Genomic DNA, 22,504 nt, shown 5'->3' with positions numbered 1-22,504 from the left:
GGGGGCGGCGAGGCCGACTGGCCCCACCGTCACCCACGTACATCCCACCCGGCTCGGCAGATCTGCGGTTCCCGGCCCGCCGCCTCTCGGGGGACCTTATGGCTTCGGAAGGCCTGAGAGGGGCGCTGACGGCCGTGCTGGGGGGCCGGGGGCTGCTCGTGCAGAACTATGATTCGGGGCCGGCTGGGGAGCCGCCGGCGCCGGTGCGGCTGCGGAAGAATGTCTGCTACGTGGTGCTGGCCGTGTTCCTCAACGAGCAGGTGAGCGTCCGCCCGTCGGGCCCACCGCCCAGGTCTCTGGGGCTCGCAGCCAGCCCCAGTGGGGAACAAAGGACGCACCGGCAACAGCCACAGCTTCCTGGTGTGTGGCTCTTCTCAGTTAGCAAAGCACGTTCACACTTAACATCTGAGCCTTGAGCAGCGCAGCCCTGCGATCCTCCCAACGTACAAGGGAGGAAACTGAGGTTCACGAGCCTGTTTAATCCCACCAGGCCTCAGTTCCTTGAGAGGAGGCTGTCTTACTCCTCTTCCATTTTCCCCAGAAGCTAGCGCGGTGGCCGCCACGGAGTGGGCTTAAAAACCTGTCCAGTGCTTCAGAGGCCTCCCCTCGGCCCCATGGGCAGTAAGTGCACAATTTTTCCTTACACCCAGGCCTCTGACCCCCTGTTTGATGCTCTGATTGGTGTTGATCCCTGTACATGGTGCGGTAACAACAGCTAGAACGGGTCAGAGCCATAGGTAGGAGTTGTTTGGTGTGAGGGTTTGGGGTGTGTTTCAAAGCCTAAGCAGGCCACACAGTTTATAAACCGCGAGGGGAGGTGAGAAATATACTGTGACTTGTGCAGATGCTAATCAGTGCAGGACGCAGGGCAACCCTCCCTGGAGGCCTAATCTCCAGCCCCTGAAGTAGCTACCAGAATTCTTAACCCCTTTCTGAAATGGAAACCTGAATGCAGGGAAAGATGAATTGCAGAGACCACTGCAGTCCCCATACCCAGGGCCAGTTCCCTGGAGAACTCAGCAATTTCAGGGTGGCCCCTGGGATGTGGGTATTGAGTGACTATATCTGAGATTGGCGCTGGACCCAGAGCAAGTGAAGGCTGCTGGCTCTGCTGCCCCCCTGGAGCTCCCATCCCAGCTGTGGTGGGTGAGGACCCTCTCTCTCCCCCTCAGGATGAGGTGCTACTGGTCCAGGAGGCCAAGAAGGAGTGCCGTGGGTCGTGGTACCTTCCTGCGGGGCGGATGGAGCCTGGGGAGACCATTGTGGAGGCGCTGCAGCGGGAGGTGAAGGAGGAGGCCGGGCTGCAGTGTGAGCCTCTGACGTTGCTGTCTGTGGAGGAGCGGGGCCCCTCCTGGATCCGCTTCGCATTCCTCACCCGCCCCACAGGTATGGCCCAGCAGGTGGCAGCGTGGGCTGAGGGCAGTAGACACCAGTCCCCTGGCTTGTCCTCAGGTGAGATGAGCCCCTAGTCTGGCTAGGATAACCCTGGCATCTCCAGATTCCAGACTGAACACCTGATCCTGGGCCTCCCCCCTGGGTCACAGCTGGAACCCTGGGTGGCCCTTTATTCTACCAGGCCCAGCACTTCATTCAACATAGACCTTTTCTCCCTCCCTGTGCCCTGGAGAAGGAAATGGCAACCCACTCCAGTATTCTTGTTTGGGAAATCCCATGGACAGAGGAGCCTGGTGGGCTACAGTCTGTGGGGTTGCAGAGTTGGACACAACTGAGCACATCCCCTGCATCTCCACCAGGTGGAATTCTCAAGACTCCCAAGGAAGCAGATGCAGAGTCCCTACAGGCTGGCTGGTACCCACGAACCTCACTGCCTACCCCACTGCGGGCCCAGGACATTCTTCATCTGGTCAACCTCGCTGCCCAGTATCGCCAGCGAGCCAGGCACCCTCTCCTCCTTCCCCAAGAGCTTCCCTGCAGTCTGGTCTGCCAGCGACTTGTGGCCACCTTCACCAGCGTCCAGACAGTGTGGGTGTTGGCGGGCACAGTGGGGACGCCTCACTTGCCTGTCACCGCCTGTGGCTTCGCTCCCATGGAGCAGAGGGGTGGCATCAAGATGGCCGTCCTGCGGCTGCTACAGGAGTGTCTGACCCTGCACCACTTGGCAGTAGAGACCAAGGGGTTGCTTGGACTGCAACACCTGGGCAAAGACCTAACGGATGGCATCTGCATGAACGTGCTGGTCACCGTGGCTTTTCGGAATCCGGGTCTCCAAAACGAGCCCCCAAAGGTTCGGGGTGAGAACTTCTTTTGGTGGAAGGTGGTGGAGGAAGACCTGCAAAACCAGCTTTTACAGCGGCTTCGGGACTCATCTGTCGTCCCAATCAACAGATAGGAGGTGGGCGTCAGTGGGCCGGAGCAAGGCATTCGTGCTTCAGAGGAAGTTTTTGCTTTGGAGCGGGGCAGGGGTGTGACAGTCAGAGATCTTCTTGCATGAGGACCTGAGCAGTTCTCCTGGCTCCCAGGGGGACTGCCCTCTCTTGTCACCACGGAGCAGGTCCCTGCACAGCACCCAAAGGGACAATGCCTTCAGCTGAACAAGGAGTCCAGAGCTCGGGGACTCAGTTGCCCTGAAGTTCCAATGAGGGCAGGACTCCCTAAGGGGACGTGAGGACCTTCGGGACCTGAGGTGGCATCTCCTCATTTTCTGTGCCCTTGCCAAATGCTAGGCACTTAGAACATGGAATGGGTGTGGGGGAGGTCATTCCAAGGGAGAGGGTCCCTGGCTGAGTAAATAAGTGTTACTGACTTTGCATTCCCACTTATATGTTTCTGTGGGTCGGACTTGAGCTGGAAGGGGGAGCTGCTATCAAGAGAAGCTCCTCCGCTCATCCCATGGAAACCACACAGGCCTTCCCAGACAGCAGGTGACTGGCTGGCAGACTCCCTTTGTCCACCACAGCTTGGTGCAGGCCTGCCGGGTGGGATGTGGGCACATCCCCTCCAAGGTCTGAGCAGTGAGATGCCCAGAAGCTTCAGGTGGGCGAGGAGCTGTGAGAGCTGCCCGTCTCTTTTCTCCTTGTGTTTCTCTGAGGGATCAGCGTCACTCCGCCCCCAGGCTCATTCCTGCCTCTGCCCTGGTACAACTCCAGCCCAAAGCCAGACCAAAACCCTCTCTTCATTCCCCTTAGCTCAGCTGAATCATGGTAGGAATTTTTTTTTTTAAAGAACTTTACTGAAGTTTAAGGGAAAACCAAAGGAAATGAAGAAATATGTACTGACTGCTATACACGCATCACTGGATGTACAGTTTTGGTTCTGAGCAGGGAAAATACTTGGCTGGGTTTCCCTCCTGAAGTAACTCCACTCTGACGCCCAAGGACCAGGACAACCTCAGAGGCCCCCTGCCCTGCCTCTCTGGGCTGCCATCTTGTTTTTCTGACCTCTGGAGCTGTGCTAGGAACCCTCTTGTTTCCTCTAAAGACTTCTTCCAAATGAAGGAATCAAACCCTTTTATTCTGGATCCCTTCTCAGTGTCTGAGGGACACACCGGTCTGTAAGCACACTGGACAGTGACCTTTACTTCCATTATTTAGCCTATTATTATTAGTAGTTTTCAACCCTTCCCTGGTGGTTCAGACAGTAAGAATCCACTTGCAATGCAGGAAACCTGGATTTGATCCCTGGGTCGGGAAGAGCTCTTGGAGAAGGGAATGGCAACCCACTCCAGTATTCTTGCCTGGAGAATCCCATGGACAGAGGAGCCTGGCGGGCTACAGTCCATCGGGTCAGAAAGAGTCAGACACGACTGAGCACCTAACTCTAGCACTTTCAACCCCAGGTGCCCACTAGGATCACCTGGAGAGCCTTAAAAGAGCAACTGTGGGTGTGCCCTTAGAGATCTGATTAACTGATGGAGGGTGGGACCAGGGCATCGGTATTTTTAAAAGCAGCCCAAGTGACTGGAACATGCCAGGAGGTGAAAGCCACTGATCAGCCCTCCCTCTTGCCTTGCCTGGAGGACTCTTGGTGACCTTCCTCCCCAGAGCATCTCCACGCACTCAGGGACTAGATTTTTTTAAATATGAGGCCCAGGACTTCCCTGGCATCCACACGCAATGCAGGGGGGCACAGGTTTCATCCCTGGTCAGGGAACTAGATCCCACACACTGCATAGTGCTGCAAAAAATAAAAATCAGGCCCACTGTTCACCACTAAAGCAGTCATACCTTTCACAACACAAACCCTGCAAAGGAGACTTGTGCACGGATGCCCCAGGTGGCCCATTCCTTAGAGTGTCTCTGGAGCTGCCGGCTCTCAGCTATAGGCAGGCCGAGCAGAAATAGAGCTCCCTGCCCAAGAGAGGCCTGTTTCCCGGTTCCTGGCAGGCGCTGGGGGAACATCACATTTGCGTTGCCAGAGCCTGCCCCTGTTTACCACCCGCCCCCACCACACAGACACTGCCCTCCCTCTGCTCCTGTGCTGGGAGAGGAACTGAATTCGTCTTCCTTAGGGAGGAAGATGTGCCTGAATGAGCAGTGGAGCCCTGGGCAGAAGGACACGGGGAGGGCAGAGAAGAATGGGGCAGCCATGACCACGCAACCACACCATTTATTGCCATGCTGTCTGGGGAGACACTGTGCGAATGCCCAAGTGCATTGAGGAGGGGAGGGTCTGACTCTCGGACGCTTGAACGTTCTTTCTGAATCGAAGAGTCCAGACCCAGTTCACCGCCTCGTTCCATGCTAACGCCCATGCGTGGGCACACGCAGGGACTTGCACAGTGTCCTCGGGAACAGCAGGTAAATCCTCCCCAGCTTGGAGGAACGCAGGAGAGGTAGAGGTCACTGAGTTTCCTCTGCTTTCATGTCACCTCCTGGCAACCTGTGGCCGGCTTCTAGAAGCGGCATGGGCAGGAAAAGGAAGCGAAAGGGGCTCTGGCCTGCTCCTCCTTGCCCAGGAGTTAGGCCAGCAACTGCAGTTTGCTGTGAGGTAATGCCTGGCGCCGCCTGTGTGTTCCTGCAGGTCGAGACAGATTTGGGCCGGGTGGGGTGGCAGCCCCAGCCGCAGAGGGCACGCTGGGAGAACGGCACCGCAAAGGACTGCCTGTGCCCCAACCCCACCCTGCCAGGCCTTGGGGTCGAGAGGGGGTGGGGGAGGGACGTGGGGGCAGGCTGCGGTCCGGTGGGCACCCTGGCCTCACCTGGACCCGGACCTTCCGGCTCTGCTGGGAACAGTATTCTGTGGAGGACCCCAGCCGAATGCTTGGGGTGAGGCCTGGCCTCCCCAGGTCTCTGAGCCCCTCTGCCCAGGTGCTGTGGACCTGCCGAGACGGGTTCAGAAGGCGCCAGCGAGAAACCAGCTGGAGCTGGAGCCTGGCATCCAGCCCCCCGGCTTCCCAGGCCCTCTCCTGCCCTGGCTGCAGTTACATCAAGCTTCTCATTAGCAGCTGCCCCCGCCTGGCTGTGGAACATGCTTTGGGCATTTGCCACGAGGCTGTTGGAATTTTGCAACAGTCTCTAGGAGGGTGAGCTGGAAGGGGGCTTCCCCTGCCATCCATGGCCCCTTCCCCAAGGGTTAAACCGAGAAGGCAGGAGAAAAAACATCAAGTGTCAGCAGTATCTGTGGTACCTAGTGGAACAGAGACAGGGCCGTGCCCCCATCTCTCTGGCCTAGGGGCATGACCAGCCTCAGAGCCACTGACTTACTCCCCATTGTGCCCCTATAATTGAGTCTCAGGTCTTGGCTCTGGCCATAGAAGACCCATGGACACAGGTGACAGGCACAGAGCAAATGAGGCTCTGGCTCAGGGGGCTCACCTGGCTGTCACCCAACTCCCCAGAGAGGGCCCCAAGGACACCATGCTGCCCAGGAAGCCACCACCTTGGCTCCTTGGTTCCTGGTACCTCAGAGACCCACTCCTTGAAATCCAGTCTGGTGCAGCCAACAGGCCAAGGTGGTCTTGAGTCAACCCAAGAGTGGAAGGCCAGACCTCCACACAGGTAGAAGTCCCTGGGATATAAAGGAGATGGAGCCAAGGCCAGCCCCCCGCTCCAGGACAGTGGCAGCACCACCGCCAGGCAGGGGGCAGCTCTTGGGCAGAGGCGTGAACGGGAGTCTCCCCTCCTGACTCAGACATGCCCTTCTCGGGGTTTGGAGAGGTGCAGGTGAGGACTGTGTGGGGGGAACTTGACGAAAGCAATGGCAGCCAGCTCCTTGCAGAATTCCTCCAGGACGACCACGCCCTGGAGGAAGGTCTGGTGGTCCAGCCTGAGGGAGACAGCACAGGGGTCACAGCTGGGAAGTGTGAGGAGTGTGCCCAGTGGGACATCCCAGTATCTGAGGGACTACCCAGGGACAGCCACCTCTGAGGGTCTATGAGGGACCACAGGCCTCAGCAATGAGCCCTCCTCTGCCCCTGGCCTGGTGCCTCCCCCACCTGGAAGCCCTCGCCATGTCAACCCAGGGCTCTTCCTTGGGCACCCGCTTCCCTCGGGTACTTACTGCTCCCCGGGGACTTGGCCCATCAGCTGCCTGCGCACCAGGAGCAGTTTGCCTGGGAACTGGGGAACCCTCTGAATTCTCTGCATCAAGTCCCCGATCACCTGGAGTGGGAACAAGAGGGGACTGATGAGACCAGAGACCCTGCCGTGGGGTCCCTGGCCTGGTCATACCACAGGAGGGTGGGTGGTACCTAGGTTCTCCCTTGGCGCTGCCAAGGGTGCCCACACCTGGAGCCCCCAGCCCGCCCCCGTCCCATTGCCCTCCCTTCCTGCCCCCAGCACTGGCATGCTTCCTCTGGCCCGGCCTGGGCGCCCTTACCCTGACGAGCACAGAGAACAGGCTTCGGCAGCCAGGGGCCAAGTTGGTGTAGGGATCCAGAAGGTACTCGTGGATAAGGGGGTGGGGGAAGAGGGCGAGCCGGGACAGGACTGAGGTCACCTGCAGGTTCAGGCTGTATGGCTGTGGGGAGCGCAGTGGACAAGCAAGGGTTGGCAGGGGTGCTGAGCATTTTTACCCCCTGCCCTCCTCCACCCCAGCATTGTGCCTGGCCAGTGTGAACGTGTGCGGGGGTTGGAGACGCACGTGATGTGTGCGTCATGGGTTCCCTGGGGCTGAGGGCCAGGACGTGTTAGGGCGTGTGAAGCAGAGGCGAGACGGGGCTTCCCGGCTGGAGAAAGGTGGGGATTGAGGGGGGTCGTGGAGCCAGAAAAGGGAAGATGGCTGGACCCCCAGGGCTGGGCCCTGCTCTCCCGAAGGACTCCGGAGACCTCACCCCATGGCTAGGGCCCAGCCCTGCTGTCTACCTGTTCTAAAATCCGGGACATGCGGTCAAACAGCATTTGGAGGAAGGGACCCTCAAAGAAAGGCTGTTCAGGTTCATGGGGGTCCAGGGGTGGGGGAGCCAGTGGCCAGCCCCAGGGTGTCACTCGGGAGCTGCACTCCTGGAACTAAAAGAGGCGGGAGAGTCAAGGACATAGGCCGAGGAGGAAATGGCAACACACTCCAGTATTTTTGCCCAGAGAATCCCATGGACAGAGGAGCCTGGCAGGCTACAGTCCATGGGGTCACAAAGAGTCGGACACAACTGAGTGACTAACACACGCCAGCGGTCAGGGGTGCCAGCAGACTGGGAGAGCCACACAGGCAGATGGGGCTCGGGCACTTGGCCAGAGCTGGGAGCACTGGGCTGGAGATCACAGGGGCAGAGTGCATTAACCCCACACTCTAAGTGGCAAGGACTGAGCACGGGCAGAGGCCTTGACACTCACCAGTCCATAAGCATCGTGGACGTACGTGTCGTATCCTGTCTCCTCCAGGAAGGCCGATGTCTTGGCTTCCTCAGGAACGAGGCAGAGGAAACTGAGAGACAGGACCCTAGGTGTGGGGAGGAGGGCCCAGCCTGGGCTGCCCTGCTCCATTTCCAGCCCCCGGGAGCACTCCATCCCAGCCTGTGCCCCATCAGGGCTCTGGCCAAAGACAGAACAAAGCTCAGGTGGCTTGGACTTCCTGATGGGCCCCTACCTGTTGACAATCTCTGTCACTGCTGTCTTGCCATCAGGGTTGGTGGCAGGGGCCGGGGGAGGCTTTGCGGAGGGCTGAAAGCCAGAGTCGAGGAAGCTGTCGGTGAAGTAGGGATCTTCCTCTAGGTCTCTGTGCCGGGCAGAAAAGTGCAGCACCAGTGAGCACAGGAACCAGCAGGGGCCGGGGAGGGGCTCTGAGTGGCCCCAGGCCTCCTCCACGGCGCCGGGTTTCACTTACAGGGTGTCCTCGTAGCTTTCGGGCTCAGGCGAGCCACGGGCCACGTAAGGACGGCCCTCCAGGTAGCACAGGATCAGGCTCCGGACAATCTGCTCATGGGGCTTCTGCAGTAGCTCCTCAAACAGCCGCAGTGTGGCGATGCTGATCTGGGGCAAGAAGGAATCAGCGGGACATCCTTTCCCCATGCGGGCCTCCAGGGGTGCCTGGAAACTGCTCACCCAGGTGAGAAGAGGTCCCCTAGGATGGGGGTTTGCCTCCTCTGGCCGGGGGCTCAGGTGGCAGGTTTCAAGGGGAGCAAATGGGTGCTGGCCTGAGAACCACAAATCTGGCTGGTCTCGGTTCCATTAACTAATTTGAGGTGTGGTATCGGGCAAGCCAGTTGGCTCCTCTGCACCTTAAGTTTCCATGTCTGAAAAATGGAATACCGGCCTCGCCTACCTCACAGAGCGGCTGTCAGCCTCCAACAAGCCAAGTGAATATAATAAAAGCACTTTGTAAAAATAAAAAGTGTCATCGTAAGTTTGTAATCACAGAAAATTACTGTGGGACAAGAGTTTAGCTACCAGTCACTGGGTCACTGTCTTTTTCTTTGCTTGGAGGTGAGAGGGAGCTGGGTTTCAATGCCTCAAAGGTAGAACCGCCTTGAAAACTAATGAAAATGGGAAGAAGCTTCTGGAAATCCCATGGGCAAGGTAGGGTGCAGGTGAATAAAGAGGAGGGTCGCCCGCCTCACCTCATCAGAGAGGTGGTCACAGTGCCTGATGAGGTGGGCGCACAGGGTGCGGGGGCTGTCCTCAGAGGCTGCAGGCTGCTGGTCCATGCCCAGGAGGAAGGCCACAGCCTCCCGCAGCAGCGCCGGGGAGCGGAGCTGGCGCAGCATGACTGTGAGCAGGGCAGTGGAGGTCAGGACGCTCTGTTCAGACCTATGGGGAGAGTGCACTGAGCCACGCCAGGCAGGGGACAGCAGAGGACGAGCAGGGAGGGACAGGGTGCAGAGGCGCAGAACCCCTTCCTGGTTCTCTTGCATCTTCTGCTGGTATTTCTCTGTTCATTCCCTGTTCCACTTGAGGTCCTAGAGTCTGAGGGTGGGAGGCCTTGGTTAGCCCACATGGCTCTGGGTCACAAGTGTGTGAAGGGGAACATCGACCAATGGAGCCCACTGACACCATGACTCTGGCCGAGGAGGTCCCTGGCCTCAAGCACAGGAAAGGGCTTGGTGGGGTGGGCATTTCGCCCGGAGCATAGCCACACCTGGAAGGAACTAGATAGAACTTACACGTGTAGGAGCTGGGGCTGCAGAATTTCCACAAATAACTTCTCAGCCACAGCCTTTGCCAAGGCATCCGAAACCACCTGGGTGCCAAAGAGCACGTCTTAAAACGCGTTTTACCGACCACCGACAATTTTCCACTGAGAAATAGCTGTGTCCTTGTACAGAGCCTAACATAACAAATAGAGGGGGATCTGCTGATCCTGGGCCTTGCCCAGCTCCCAAGAGATCCCCTGGGTCCTCCAGGTAGAGACAGAACAGAGCAGCATGAAGCTGGAGGTGGGGCGGAGCACCCGCTCTGCTCACCGTGTGTGCCTCTGTGATGAGGTGGTCACAGTAGTCAAACCAGCCCAAAAAGGCAGCCAAGGCCTCCTTGCCGGGGAAGGAAGCCTCATCAGATGGGGCGCTGGGTAACCTGCATGAGAGTAAAGGAAGTGTGTGAGGCCTGGTTCAGGTATAGCCAGGAAGTGGGCTCTTTCACCCTTTGCCTTGGAACCTCCATTGCCGGAGGGCCGTTCTACTGGGGGCTCCGAGGGCAGACAGGTGGCTCAGACCAGCAGGTAAAGAATCTGCCTACAGTGCAGAACACCTGGGTTCAATCCCTGGGTGGGAAAGACCTCCTGGAGAAGGAAATGGCAACCTACTCCAGTATTCTTGCCTGGAGAATCCTATGGACAGAGGAGCCTGGCAGGCTATAGTCCATGGGGTTGCAAAGAGTTGGACACAACTGAAGTGACTTAACACTTTCACTTTCCCTGAGGGCAGAAACCAGAGTGATGCTTTCCTGGAGGGTAAGAAGGCCCCTGGCATGGGCTATAGCCTCAGGAGGAGGGTGGCCAGCAGAGGTCCCCATCCCCCTTGGAAAAACGAGAGAGGCTACCAGGAAGATGCCAGGTAGGGCTTCCAGCTGCTGAAAATGTAGACCTGCCTTCCCTGGCTAAGCGCCTACCTCCAGCTGATGCCCTCTAAAGCAGCAATGTCTGCAGGGTCCAGGGAGCTGGGCAGGGACTGGTACAGCTGGCAGAGGTGCTCGACGATGGCAGGACAACAAGGGCTGCTCTGTACCAGGTAGGTGGCGGCCGCCTGGGACGCCACACTTACCAGGAGCAGCAGGTTCTCCCGGGCCTTCAGGGCCACCCGACCTTTCTGGGGATAAGGGTAGGACTTCAGAGACCTGTGGCTGATCCCCACCTCCCAGCAACTCACCCACCCCGTCCCCGCCCCCTGTGTCTTGGAGGCTGCCAGCACCTTGCTCTTGCACAAGCCAATCAGGGTGGTAATGAGGCTGCTCTCCCCAATGGCTCCATCTGGCTCCTCGGTCTCAGCAGGCAGCTGGGTGTTTGAGGCCCAGGCCCCACAGGTACCATTGTCCGGAGCCTTGCTGTGTGGGCGGTCCTTGTCCCTGACACTGGCTGCCTCTCTCAGAGAGGCGGTGGCTTCTCTGGATGCCTTCCTACCAATAGTCTTTTTACCCTGCAAGGGAGGATGGGTAAGGCCAGGCCGCGGTGCAGACCATTCTCCATGACAGCCCCTTGGGAGTCCAAAGGGGGCCTCAGTGTAGAGCTGGAGGGGAGCCTGCCAAGTGCCTCCTCAGTACCTGCTCCATCCTTCTGCCCCTCAGCAGGGCCACCGGGGGCTTGCCCTGGGGTCTGGGCCCTCCCCCTCCTGCTCCCCAGAGGCACTCACTTCTAGGATATAGGTGAGCAGGGCTGGGTCCTGCTGGATCTTGGAGCAGAGGACTGTGGTGAACTGCACCTCCTCCTTTTCTGTGAGGGATCCAGGAACTGTCCCACCAAGTCGGAGAAGTTTCTACAAGGGGAGCAGGACAGAGACAAGAGGGGGATGGGGTGGTGGGGAAGAGATGGAAGAATGGGGCAGCAGGGAACAGAATCTGTGCACGGCCAAGGGTTCAAACTCAAGTCCTGCGGCATGGTGCCCAGGGCCTGATGGAGAAGCTGGGGACGGGGCGGGGGGCAGGGGGAGCTCTTTTAGAGTCTCAGAAAGCGGAGCGTTTTGTCAAGGAAGTTTTGGTGCTTTGGGCCTGGCCTTGGAGCAAACCCACCCCCACCAGCTTTGCTTGAAAGCACAGGCCTCACCTCCGGACACCCCTTACCTTCTGGGCCCCTCACCTGCACGGGTCTGTGGACGTTGAGGTAATGCAGGAGTGGGTGTTGCACTTGGGCCAGAACCTTGCTGAAGAACTGGAGCACCTGCTGCCGCATGCCAGGTGGGTACTGCGGGGCAGGGACAGAGCGCCTGTCAGTCAGTCGGCGAGGCAACGCCCCCGCCTGGACTGCTCCTCCCCTCACTGCCTTCTCCACCAGCGCCTCCTCCTCTCACACTAGGAAACTGGCCTCCTGCTGCTGCCCTGCCCCTTTCTCCCTTAATTTTTGTCCCTAACCTTATCGTTATTGAACATACTATCCGTGGGCTCCTTTGATGCACCTGACTAGAATTTTCGCCTGTTTCAATCACTGTCGGGTCCCCAGCGCCTAGGCCACGGCTGGTACATGGTTGGTCCTCAGTACATCACTGATGAACGAACGGGGACTGAATGAAAGGGAGCATGTCCTCAACCCAAGGACAGCGAGAACACGCCACCAAAGCAAAGCAGTGAGGGCCTGAAGCCTGGGGAAGGTGGTGGCTGTTCTGAGCCATCCCAAGTGATCCCGTCCCCACCGAGCTCACACCGCACCCCACCCCACCCCAATCCCACCCCTACCCCCCGCCCCCTGCCCCCTGCCCCAGGGTGGGCACTAGGAGGAGCACAGGTAGAAAGACCTGGATCCCCGGGGCCCCAGCTCAGGCGGAAGTTTGCAAAGGCACCCGAGGTCCGGCCCACCTCGGCCTTGCCCAGTGTGCACAGGGTCTCCAGGATCTTGTGCTGCAGCAGGTACTCCAGGCAAGGCCCCGTCTCGCCAGCCGCTGCCTGCTGCTTCTCCTCGTACACCAGGATATCCAGCATCTGCTTCAGCCGCCAGGGAATATCTGTTTTCTTGGCGGGGGTGTTTTCATCTAACAGAGATCCAGGAAACAAGGTGAATGGGGTGAAGTCCAGGGACACTGGCTTAAAGGGTCAACCCACAGGGTCTAGGGGAGGTAGCTGGGGAGACAGAACAGCCTGCAGAAGGCCAGGTTAACAGTTTTCTTCAAAGACCAGAGCAAAGGGAAGTTTACAGTTGATGCCTCTCTAGCTAACCCTAAAAAGAGCTTCCCAGGCAGCGCTAGTGGTAAAGAACCTGCCTGCCAATGCAGGAGACTGAGACATGGGTTGGATCCCTGGGTAGGGAAGATCCCCTGGAGGAGGGCATAGCAACCCACTCCAGTAATCTTGCCTGAAAAATCCCATGGACAGGGTAGCTTGGCTGGCTATAGTCCATGGAGTTGCAAAAGAGTCAGACATGACTGAACTGACTTAGCATGTGCTAGCTAAAAAGATGAAAGACCTTTTAGATGAAGCCCAGGATATAGCTATCTGACAGGACATGTGTACAGGTCCCAGCACTTTATTAAAGAAAAGCAAGCAGCATTTTTTTCTCTGAACTCTGGGGTAGGACAGTTGGTGGGCTGCCGGCTAGCTCTGGGCCTGAGTGAGAAGCTATGGGCTCAGGGGTCTCTGTTATGATTTAGAAGCTGTCTTCAGCTTCCTAACAGATAACCTCCAGGGGCCTATTTATGTCTCTTTTATACTCATGGAAGGCAATACTCTATTTCCTTTTTTTAAAAAAAGCTGAAAAAAATCCATTTATGACCATGGGTTCAGACTCAAACTCACTGCCTGATGCCCAGGTCCTGCTGGTTAGTGGAGTTCTCTTAGTCAGTCTCACAGGGTGGAGGATTTTTATAAAGAAAGTTCTGGCACTTTGGGACTGGCCTTGCAGCACCCCCTAGCTTTTCTTGAAAGCATAGGCTCTTGAGCAAGGCAGCTCACCTCACCCAGCCCTGCACTTCTGGTCCAGAGACCATCTGGTAATTAATGAATTGGGCCAGGTGAAGCCCCAGGTGGACGTGAGGCAGTTCTAGAACTTTTCCTAGTTTTCCGCTTGTGATTCCATGACAAGAGATCTTCAGTCCAAAAGGTGTAAAATTCAAGATGTAAAATGAGTCCTGGGGATGTAATGCACAGCACGGAGACTAGAGTTAAAATATTGTATATTTGAAAGTTGCTAACAGAGATCTTAAAATTTCTCATCACAGGAAAAAAAAGAATTGTAGCTATAGGTGGTGACAGATGTTAACTAGACCTTATTGTGATGATCATTTCACAACATATCCATGTATCAAATCAGTATGTTGTACACCTGAAACTAACATAATGTTATATGTCAATTATATCTCAATTTAAAAAAAGAGATTGTCAATCTAAAGCATTCTTTTTAAAAACTATTGCTTGTTATTTTAGATTATATAAAACAGTATATATTTTACATTTATATTAATCCCATAAAATGACCTATTGGTAAGGATCAGGATTTTTTTTTGCTGCTGTGCAGCATGAGGATCTTATCTCCCTAACCAGGGATTGAACCCATGCCCCTTGCTATGGAAGCAAGGACTCATAACCACTGCACCACCTAAAGCAATTATTCTTAACTGTGGGCAATTTTGCCCCTGCTCCCCAGGATATCTGGCAATGTTTGGAGAGACATTTATGCTTATCACAATGGGGAGGGGGTGCTACTGGCATCTAGTGGGTAGAGGTCAGAGTTGCTGCTAAACATACGGTGTACCCCCACCCCCCAACCTCCTACAACAAAGAATGATCCAGTCCAGATGTCACCAGTGCCAAGACTGAGGACCTTGGTCTAACAGAACACTCAGAGGGCCCCTCGGAGTGTCCTAAGGCCACTTTTAATTTTGGGGGCTGGCTCAGGCTGGAAGTAAAGCCTTTAGGAAAGGTGTAGGCAGATGGCAGGTGCAACAGTAGATGAGATGGTTAGATAGCATCACCGACTCAACGGACATGAATTTGAGCAAACTCTAGAGGAGCCTGGCCGGCTACAGTCCATGGGGTCACAAAGAGTCAGACAGAACAGGACTGAGCAACTGAACCACAAACAACAAAACTGGAGTCAATCCCCAGTCAACTCTAGGAGGTGGAAGGCTAGGAATGCAGGGGAGGTTACTTAGCAACCAGTGCATCTCCACCAAGCCCAGCATACTGATTACCAAGCAGCCAATGAGACGCTGCCCCCTCAGTGAGGGATCCTGGTGGGCCCAGATGAACCAGAGCTAGAGTGTCAGCTGGGGGAGAAGGACCAGGCACCCTACGTGCCTTGGTTTTTTCTCCTCCTGTGCCAGGTCTCTACAAGGGAAATGCCCTCTAAATTGGCTCAAGGAAAAGAGGAATTTATTCCACTTCTTTTCTTTAGTCGGTAAGCCCTGGGCACAGGTACCTGGGGACTGAAGGCCTGGATACTCTGCCCAGCTAAGGGCAAGTGGAGTTCAACATCTGGGATGCAGAGTCAGGCCAGTGAAACCCAGCCTCCTTGTCCCTACTCCTACTCACACAGGTCCCTTCCTGGAAGGTCAGGGTGAGGCAGCCCCCACTTCGAAGTGGGCAGTGGATGTCACCTTCCCCAGGACACCTGCATCTCTGAGCTGTGAGGTGACCCCCACCCACCCCTCGCTCCCCAAACACTTCAGGGATCCCTGCATGGAAGGAGACGAGGCCCCACCTGTGCTTTCGATGTAGTAGTTCGTGATGCCCTTCCAGTGTTCCACGAAGGCCTCCAGCAAGTCAATGCTGGGCTCCCGCTGTGGAGAGAGCAGACACAACCTAAGTGGCTGCCACTATGACACTCTACCATCTGCTAAGTGTTGGACGGCTGCTGGGCCCTGGAGGGGGCAGTTGGGATCCTGGGTTCTCAAACTGAATCAGTAACACATTTTCTCCAGGACATCTGCACATTGTCTTCATATCTCCCAATAATCTCCTGTGTCCTCTCCCCAGACACCCCCTCCCTCCTTGAGATGTTGTGGTCCTGAAACATGTGATGATCATCCCCCATCCCAGAGTGGTAAGACTGTTGGTGCAGAAAACAGACACAGAAACAGATCATTTCCGTACAATGTGGTTATGCTATGATAGAGGTATGTAGAGGAAAACAGGAAAGCACCCCCAAAACAACAAAATATAAATGGAAAATGTGGCAGAGACAAAGCATTTGGGTCCATTTCACTCTGAGAGTCTGAAAATTTGGGGTGAAGGCCACCACAACTCAATTCAGCTAGGTGGGTAATGTTAGAATATGAAGCAAGTGGAATTTCCCTGGGGGTCCAGTGGTTAAGTGGGAGACCCAGGTTCAATCCCTGGGTCGGGAAGATCCCCTGGAGAAGGAAATGGCAAACCACTCCAGTATTCTTGCCTGGAGTATCCCATGGAGGGAGGAGCCTGGTAGGCTACAGTCCATGGGGTCACAAAGAGTCAGACATGACTGAGCGACTTCACACACACACACCAGTGGTTAAGACTCTGTGCTTCCAATGCAGGGGGCACCAGTTGGATCCCTGATCAGGAACTAGGATCCCATGTGCCACGTGGCTTGCATCCACCAAAAAGTGCCTAACTTATGGTGGTGTTTTAGTTACTAAGTCATGTCCAACTCTGGGGACCCACGGATCATAGCCCAACAGGCTCCTCTGTCCATGGGATTTCCCAGGCAAGCATACTGGAGTGGGTTGCTATTTCCCTCTCCAGGGGATCTTCCCGACTCAGGATTGAACCTGGGTCTCCCACATTGGCAGGCAGGTTCTTTACCACTGTGCCACCTGGGAGGCCCACCTTACTTATAACGTGTTGCATCTTTTGTTCACAGTGCAGGGTGTGCACCCCTATCTTCTCTCAGTTCTGCTCATGTCCACACCTCCAGCTCCTTCAATCACCCCAAGGAATTCTGATCTTCCATGAGCAGCCCTCGAACCTCCCCCTTCTCCTAAAGCAACCTCTCCATTCCCATGCCCCAGCTGGAACTAACCTTGAACTGGTAACAACCACTACCTCTGAAAACTTCTCCAAAAAGGGCATTTCTTCTCTTTTCTTGCAGAGTGAATGTTCCCAGGGGAAAAATGCATATTCCAGTAGTCCCTACCCACATCCCTACCTTATGGTCTTTCCTCTAGCTGCTCCTCTGCCTAGGAGACTCTGTATATCCCCCTACACCTGTTTAGGTCCTAGCAGTCCCCAGTGAGGTCCAGCTCAAAGCTACCGCCTCCACAAAGCTGTCTCCAGGGTCCCTGGACACACCTCTCTCTAACTTCATGCTTTACTGCACCACAGGACGGGGTGTCTCCTCCTTCCATAACTCCCTCAGCAGGTATCTATTGATGCCTAGTGTGTACGAAACACCACGCCTGATGCTATGAGCCACACAAGGATGTCTAAGAGCCAGTCCTCCAGAAACGTGCCATGGAGGAGAAGAGAATATACAATGCACTGAATGACTCAACTACAGGAGATAGTGGGAGATAGTGGCTGGTGCAGTCGCTAAGACTCCATGCTCCTAATGCATGGGGCCTGGGTTTGATCCCTGGTTCAGAACTAGATGCCCCATGTCACAAACAGAAGATGCCACATGCAACAATGAAAATCAAAAGGTCTTCCCAGGGCAGTCAAATAAAAGTAGTAGTAGTGGTGTGAGAACACAGGAGAGGTGGACAGTGACCTTTGGGCGAAGAAGGGTCAGTTCCAACAAGTGAAATGAAGAGGCTATGCTGAGATCATGCGAGAACTAAAACCCGAAGAACTGGGCTGATTTCAACAATAAGAGACACAGGAGAGACGTTTCCTGCAGAAGAATCTTTGCAAAGTGTGTCCAGCAAAAGGATGGATGGATGAGTGTGTGGGGCATTAAACTTCTTGGCAAAACCAAGAAGTCCCTTTTTTTTTCTTTGCAGACAGTTGGGTGCAGGTCAGTGACATCTTCTGAGCTCCTGAAGAAGAGTCATCTGGTAAGTGTGTAGGAGACAAATGCAAAATGAAGGTTTAGCAGGCCATTATGACAAGAGGAGGAAGAAATGACACTGAATCGGAGATACTGCCCCTTGCCCTGGCAGCCTGGGCAGTCTTCTTTCAGAGTTAGCTGTGGGGGCCTTGACCTTTATGGAAGTGGCACCTCCCACAGTCATTCTAAACACACAGACCATATGGAGCGACTGCATCTTATCACGGTCTACATGATGCTATTATTGTTGGGTGAACAATCATCTCTGTAGGAGACTGTGAGCTCCCTCAAGGCCAGGGTTCTGTGTTTCTATCTCTGAGAGTCCCTAAAGGGCTCTGCACAGAGTGACTACTCATTGATACTTACTAAAATATATCAGCAGACTCCTTAAACCTGGACTTCCCTGGTGGTCTAGTGGTTAAGAATTTGCCTGCCAATGCAGGGGACACAGGTTTGATCCTGTGTCCAAGAAGATCCCATACTGTGAAGCAACTAAACCCACAGCGTCACAGCTACTGAGTCCATGCACCTGGAGCCCGAGGGCTGCAACTGCTGAACCAAGGGTTGCAGCTACTGAACCACATGCACCCGGGGCCAGTGGTCCACAACAGCAGAAGCCACGGCAGTGAGAAGCCTGAGCACCACAACAAAGGATAGGCCCGCTTGCCGAAGCCAGAGAAAGCCTGCACGCAGCAACGAGGACACAGTGCAGCCCAAAATAAAAATAAATAAATAACAAGTAAATACATTTAAAAAAAAAACAAAACCCTCCTTAAGCCCTTCCCACAGTTCCTTTTTCTGGGAAAACCCTCTGACCCTTAACCACACTATGATCGCCTCACAAGCCTGTGATGGGGTCTCATCTAACCTTAAAATTCACTTGTAGTCTCCTAAAGCCTTAAGCTGGACTTAAACGAAGAAAGAACAACCCAGGAAAGAAAAAAAAAAAGGAGAAACAGAACAAAAGTTAGCCAAAACAGACCGTTAGAGCTAAAAAAAAACCCATTAGATAACCTTTACCTGAATATATTGTTGGCTACTGTAACTCCAGAAAAAAGAAACTGCACCAAATGATTTCTTTTTAAAGATAATATTATTATTTTTTTTTTTTACAAATAACTGTAAAGATTGCTATTCTATTTTGTCAGAAGAGGGCAGGAAAGAGCACTCTTTCTCCTTAACACTTGCTGGGTCAAGTTGAGTTAAGCAACTTGCTGGGGGTTTTAACCTAGTGACCCAGCCCTGGGAAGATCTGTGCTCAAGCTTGGGGTTGAGGAGGGAGAGGGGACCATCTCCCCTGGTGGTCACATGGGACCAGTCAAATTTCTAGGGCATCGACTATATGTTGTATACTGAGGGGCCTAAGGACACCTGCCTAAAAATATCTCCCGTGACCACCAACTCGCCTCGAGCAAGACACTGAAATTTCTACAGAGGAAGCCTTAGAAATTCACTCAGGGCTAGGGTCCTGTCTGTCCTGTTCACCCACCTTGTGTCTGGAGCTTTCCCAGACAGGTATGAAGGAGTGTTAGATTACGTTCTAACATGACAGCTATTTTGACTGGGGACAGAGAGGAGGGGAGGAGAGATCGTTCTGGAATCCCCTCCAGAGGCAGGATGGCCCGAGGTGCCTGCAGGGCAGGCCTGGGGCAGGTGAAAGAGCTGAGAAAGCAGAACTTTTCACTTTCTCCACAAGTTTGCTTAAGGCTGAGACTGTTCTCAGTCATAAGCCCTGATCTGGGCTGTGTGTTGGGGAGGTGGGGCTTCCCTGGTGGCTCATCAGTAAAGACCCCCCCTTGCCAATGCAGGAGATGTGGGTTCGGTCCCTGGTCCAGGAAGATCCCCTGGAGAAGGAAATGGCAATCCACTCCAATACTCTTGCCTGGAAAATCCCATTGACAGAGGAGCCTGGCTGGCTTCAGTCCATGGGGTCACAAAGAGTAGGAAATGACTGGACTGAGAGCTTGAGCACCCAGGCATGCATTGAGAAGGAAAAGGATAGAACCCAAGGCTGTTTCTCCTGAGAACATTTGATACACTCAACTGATCAATTAGGAGAGTTTAGACTATGGACAAAAGAATTGTTAACTTCACAGGCAGATTCTTGGCAGGGTTACTTTGACTGGAAGGCATCCTGCCTACCCTATCTAAACCCGCACTTTTATCTTGCTGAGTGAACTGTGGGCGCCTCTGACCAGCCTTCAAACCCAACAGAAAATGGCAGAAACACAAATTCCTTGCCCCCCTGGCCACCCCAGGCACCACCAGAGCTGGCCCCTCTGGACTCAAGGTCAACGGGGCTTGCGGTGGCCTGGGATTGAGATAACATTCTGGAAACGGCACTTGTACCCAGGATAAGACTGTTTCCTGGGCTAGGCGCCGCCCCCCACAACACACTTCGATTGTTATCTGTACCCTTCCTGGGGACTTGGGCAGTTGGGGCCTGCACTTCCCAAGTCGAAGGTGAGAGGGCCTACCGCGCGAGTGAGGTCTTGGAGGCGTCGGAAGGCAAGGAACCAGGGGAAGGGGCAGCTATTTTTTAAGGCCAGGTGACCAGGAAGGGAGGAGCGCGGGGGGAGAGGAAGGCCCACAGGCTGGGGGAGGGGACTTGGGGGGAATTTTGGGAAGAAATTATTGGGTGACAGGGGAGCACCCGGCACGGAGGAGTTTGGGAATTGGGAGACTCCGGGAGCAGGGAAAATAAACAGGAAGCAATTCGGGGAGAAGGGTTAGGGGCTGGAGCGACCTGGAGAAAAGCTAGGAAGAGGGACGATCAAGAAAGAAGCCACTAGAAACGGGAAGAGGGGTCTGGGAGGGGGCGCGGCGGGCGAGCGAAGAGGCCCGGGACGGGGCTCCGTGCGGCCCGGGTAGGGGTCCCTTCCCCGAGGCGGCCTGCGCTCTCCGCCCGCCCGCGCGCCCGCCGGCTCCTCTCCCGGCCCCGCGCCCGCCCTTCCGGCCCCGCTCCGGCCTCACCGCCCCCACGGCCTCCTGCAGCAGCGCCCCGAGCCGGCTCAGCATGACGGCGGCCCGGTTCCCGGTTCCCGGTTCCGGGGCGGTGGCGGAGCTCCCGGGCGCAGGCGGCGACCCGGAGGCGCAGCGAGGGAGGCGGGGCCCCGGCCGCCCCGCCCCGCAGCCCCCGCCCGGCCCAGCGCGGGGCCGGAGAGGAGGCCGGCAGCCGACGGGGCCCGGCGGGGCAGCGAGGAGGGGCCCTGAGGCTGGGGGTGCCCGCCGCCCGCCGCCGCAGCAGAAAGACAAGGTCAAGTCCGCCGGGGCCCCTGGGGAAGCCCGGAGGCAGCGTGCGAACGACCCTTAGGGAAGGGCGCGTGGGACCAAGCACGTTTTTCCCAGGAGGGATGAGAAGGTCCATGGGTCTGGAAGTCTCTAGATGTCCCTCATGGGATCCCATTATGCCTACCGCCCCCCACCCCCATCGTAACGATGTCAGGGATCAGCAGACATACATTCTGAACGGCTGACTGCCTTGTGATGAAGAATCTCTTTCCATTCCTGAGGGGCTGGGTGGGGGGGCGGGGAGCGCTGGGGGGGAAGATGGGGAATGGGCTTTGAACTGGCAGAGCTGGCTACTAGAAAGCACGCTGCCAAAGGGCCCATCTTTGAACATTCCAGGAAGCCCTGCTTGGTTGAGGGTTCTGCCTATGTAATCCTTGGCCTCGATTTTCTCAGTGTGCTATCCCCTTCCCCAAGTTAGACACTGTTTCTTCCCCTGTTGAGTCCAGAAGGGCAGAACCAGGTCAGTGTGACTTCTTCCCCAATCCCGGTCCAGCACAGTAGCCACTGGCCACTTGTGGCTATGGAGTTATGCCTAACTGACACATGCTGAAGACATGTCAGACAAAGGAAAGAATGTAAAATAGTCACTAATGGGGCTTCCCTGGTGGCTCGGGGTAAAGAATCCGCCTGCCAATGCAGGAGACGTGGGTTTGATGCCTGGTATGGGAAGGTCCCACATACCACAGAGCAACTAAGCCCATTGCCACAACTACTGAGCCCACCTGCTGCAACTGCGGAAGGCTGCATGCCCCTGAGCCCGTGCTCTGCGACACTGAAGCCACTGCAATGAGAAGCCCTCACACTGCAACTACAGAGTTGCCCCTGCTTGCTGCAACTGCAGAAAAGCTCTATCAGCATCGAAGATTTAGTGCAGCCATAAATGAATAAATAATTTTTTTTAAAAATTAAAAAATAGTCACAGGATATTTTGGGCTTCCCAGGTGGCACTAGTGGTAAAGAACCTGCTTGCCAATATAGGAGACATACGAGGCACAGGTTCTGTCCCTGGGTGGGGAAGATCCCCTGAAGGAGAGCATGGCAACCCACTCCAGTGTTCTTGTCTGGAGATATTCCATGGACAGAGGAGCCTGGAGGGCTACAGTTAGTTTATAGTGTCGCAAAAATTTGGACACAACAGAAGTGACTTGGCACATACACACACACAATGATGTTTTAGGTTGATTGCAAGTTCAAATGCAATCAGTTAGGTAAATTGAGTTAACCAAAGTATATTATAAAAATTAATTTCATTGTTGCTTGTTACTTTAAGTGGCTACAGTGCTGGTCCATAGTTCCTGTCAAGGAAGTCACACTGGCCCCATTTTGCCCTTGTAGACACACCAAGGAAAGATACAGATGGTGGGTCTCCTGGAAAAGTGGGGGGCCACACTGGAAAAGTACACCCCAGAGTCACACAGGCAGAACCTTCAACAGGAGCAGACTTTCCCCTAATGTACAAAGCTGGGCCCTTAAGAAGGAGGCTTTCTAGCAGCCAGCTCTGCCGAGTCAAAGCCCATTCCCCACCTCACCCCTCCACCTGCCCAGAATGGAAAGATATTCCTCACGGCTACAGGGCTGATGTCTGTTCAGAATGTATTCCTGCTGACCCCTGACACCATCTGATGAGAAAGTAAGGCACCAGGGGTTCTGTGAAGGAAGAGGGTAGCCCCTGTCACAGATCTGAGGACCTGGAGCTGTGGGATTCTGGAGCTTCACTGTTCCAGCCCTGCCCTGGGGGCCCCATTCACCAGTGAGACTGAGGCCCCAGAGGCAGCACCTGCCC

General features: G+C 55.3%; 2 protein-coding genes across 4 annotated transcripts; one reads left to right on the top strand and one right to left on the bottom strand.

The window, feature by feature from the left end:
- The first annotated feature begins 98 nt into the window (after positions 1-98).
- NUDT18 (nudix hydrolase 18) lies at positions 99-2,871 on the top strand. Its single transcript, XM_052645204.1, has 3 exons — positions 99-260; positions 1,173-1,386; positions 1,755-2,871. Exons 1-3 carry the CDS (start codon positions 99-101, stop codon positions 2,348-2,350), a joined length of 972 nt encoding a protein of 323 aa, XP_052501164.1. The 3' UTR covers positions 2,351-2,871.
- A 1,682-nt stretch (positions 2,872-4,553) lies between these two features.
- On the bottom strand, positions 4,554-20,537 carry FHIP2B (FHF complex subunit HOOK interacting protein 2B). 3 transcript variants are annotated; one of them, XM_052644875.1, is made up of 17 exons: positions 20,404-20,537; positions 15,166-15,244; positions 12,330-12,502; positions 11,617-11,721; positions 11,174-11,296; positions 10,736-10,960; positions 10,437-10,633; positions 9,794-9,902; positions 9,494-9,570; positions 8,951-9,140; positions 8,218-8,363; positions 7,981-8,109; positions 7,728-7,818; positions 7,263-7,406; positions 6,778-6,918; positions 6,460-6,560; positions 4,554-6,225 (listed from the first exon to the last, which is right to left on the bottom strand). In XM_052644875.1, exons 1-17 carry the CDS (start codon positions 20,446-20,448, stop codon positions 6,087-6,089), a joined length of 2,214 nt encoding a protein of 737 aa, XP_052500835.1. In that variant the 5' UTR covers positions 20,449-20,537; the 3' UTR covers positions 4,554-6,086. The 3 variants fall into 3 exon arrangements, with proteins under 3 accessions (XP_052500835.1, XP_052500836.1, XP_052500837.1); XM_052644876.1 differs by lacking the exon at positions 7,263-7,406; XM_052644877.1 differs by lacking the exon at positions 10,736-10,960.
- Between the last annotated feature and the right edge of the window lie 1,967 nt (positions 20,538-22,504).

The sequence above is a fragment of the Budorcas taxicolor genome, chromosome 8 (genome assembly GCF_023091745.1).
Source record: "Budorcas taxicolor isolate Tak-1 chromosome 8, Takin1.1, whole genome shotgun sequence".
In the NCBI taxonomy this organism is placed as follows: domain Eukaryota; kingdom Metazoa; phylum Chordata; class Mammalia; order Artiodactyla; family Bovidae; genus Budorcas; species Budorcas taxicolor.
The sequence above is the reverse complement of the archived record's forward strand: the minus strand, read 5'-3'. Positions and strand labels throughout refer to the sequence as shown.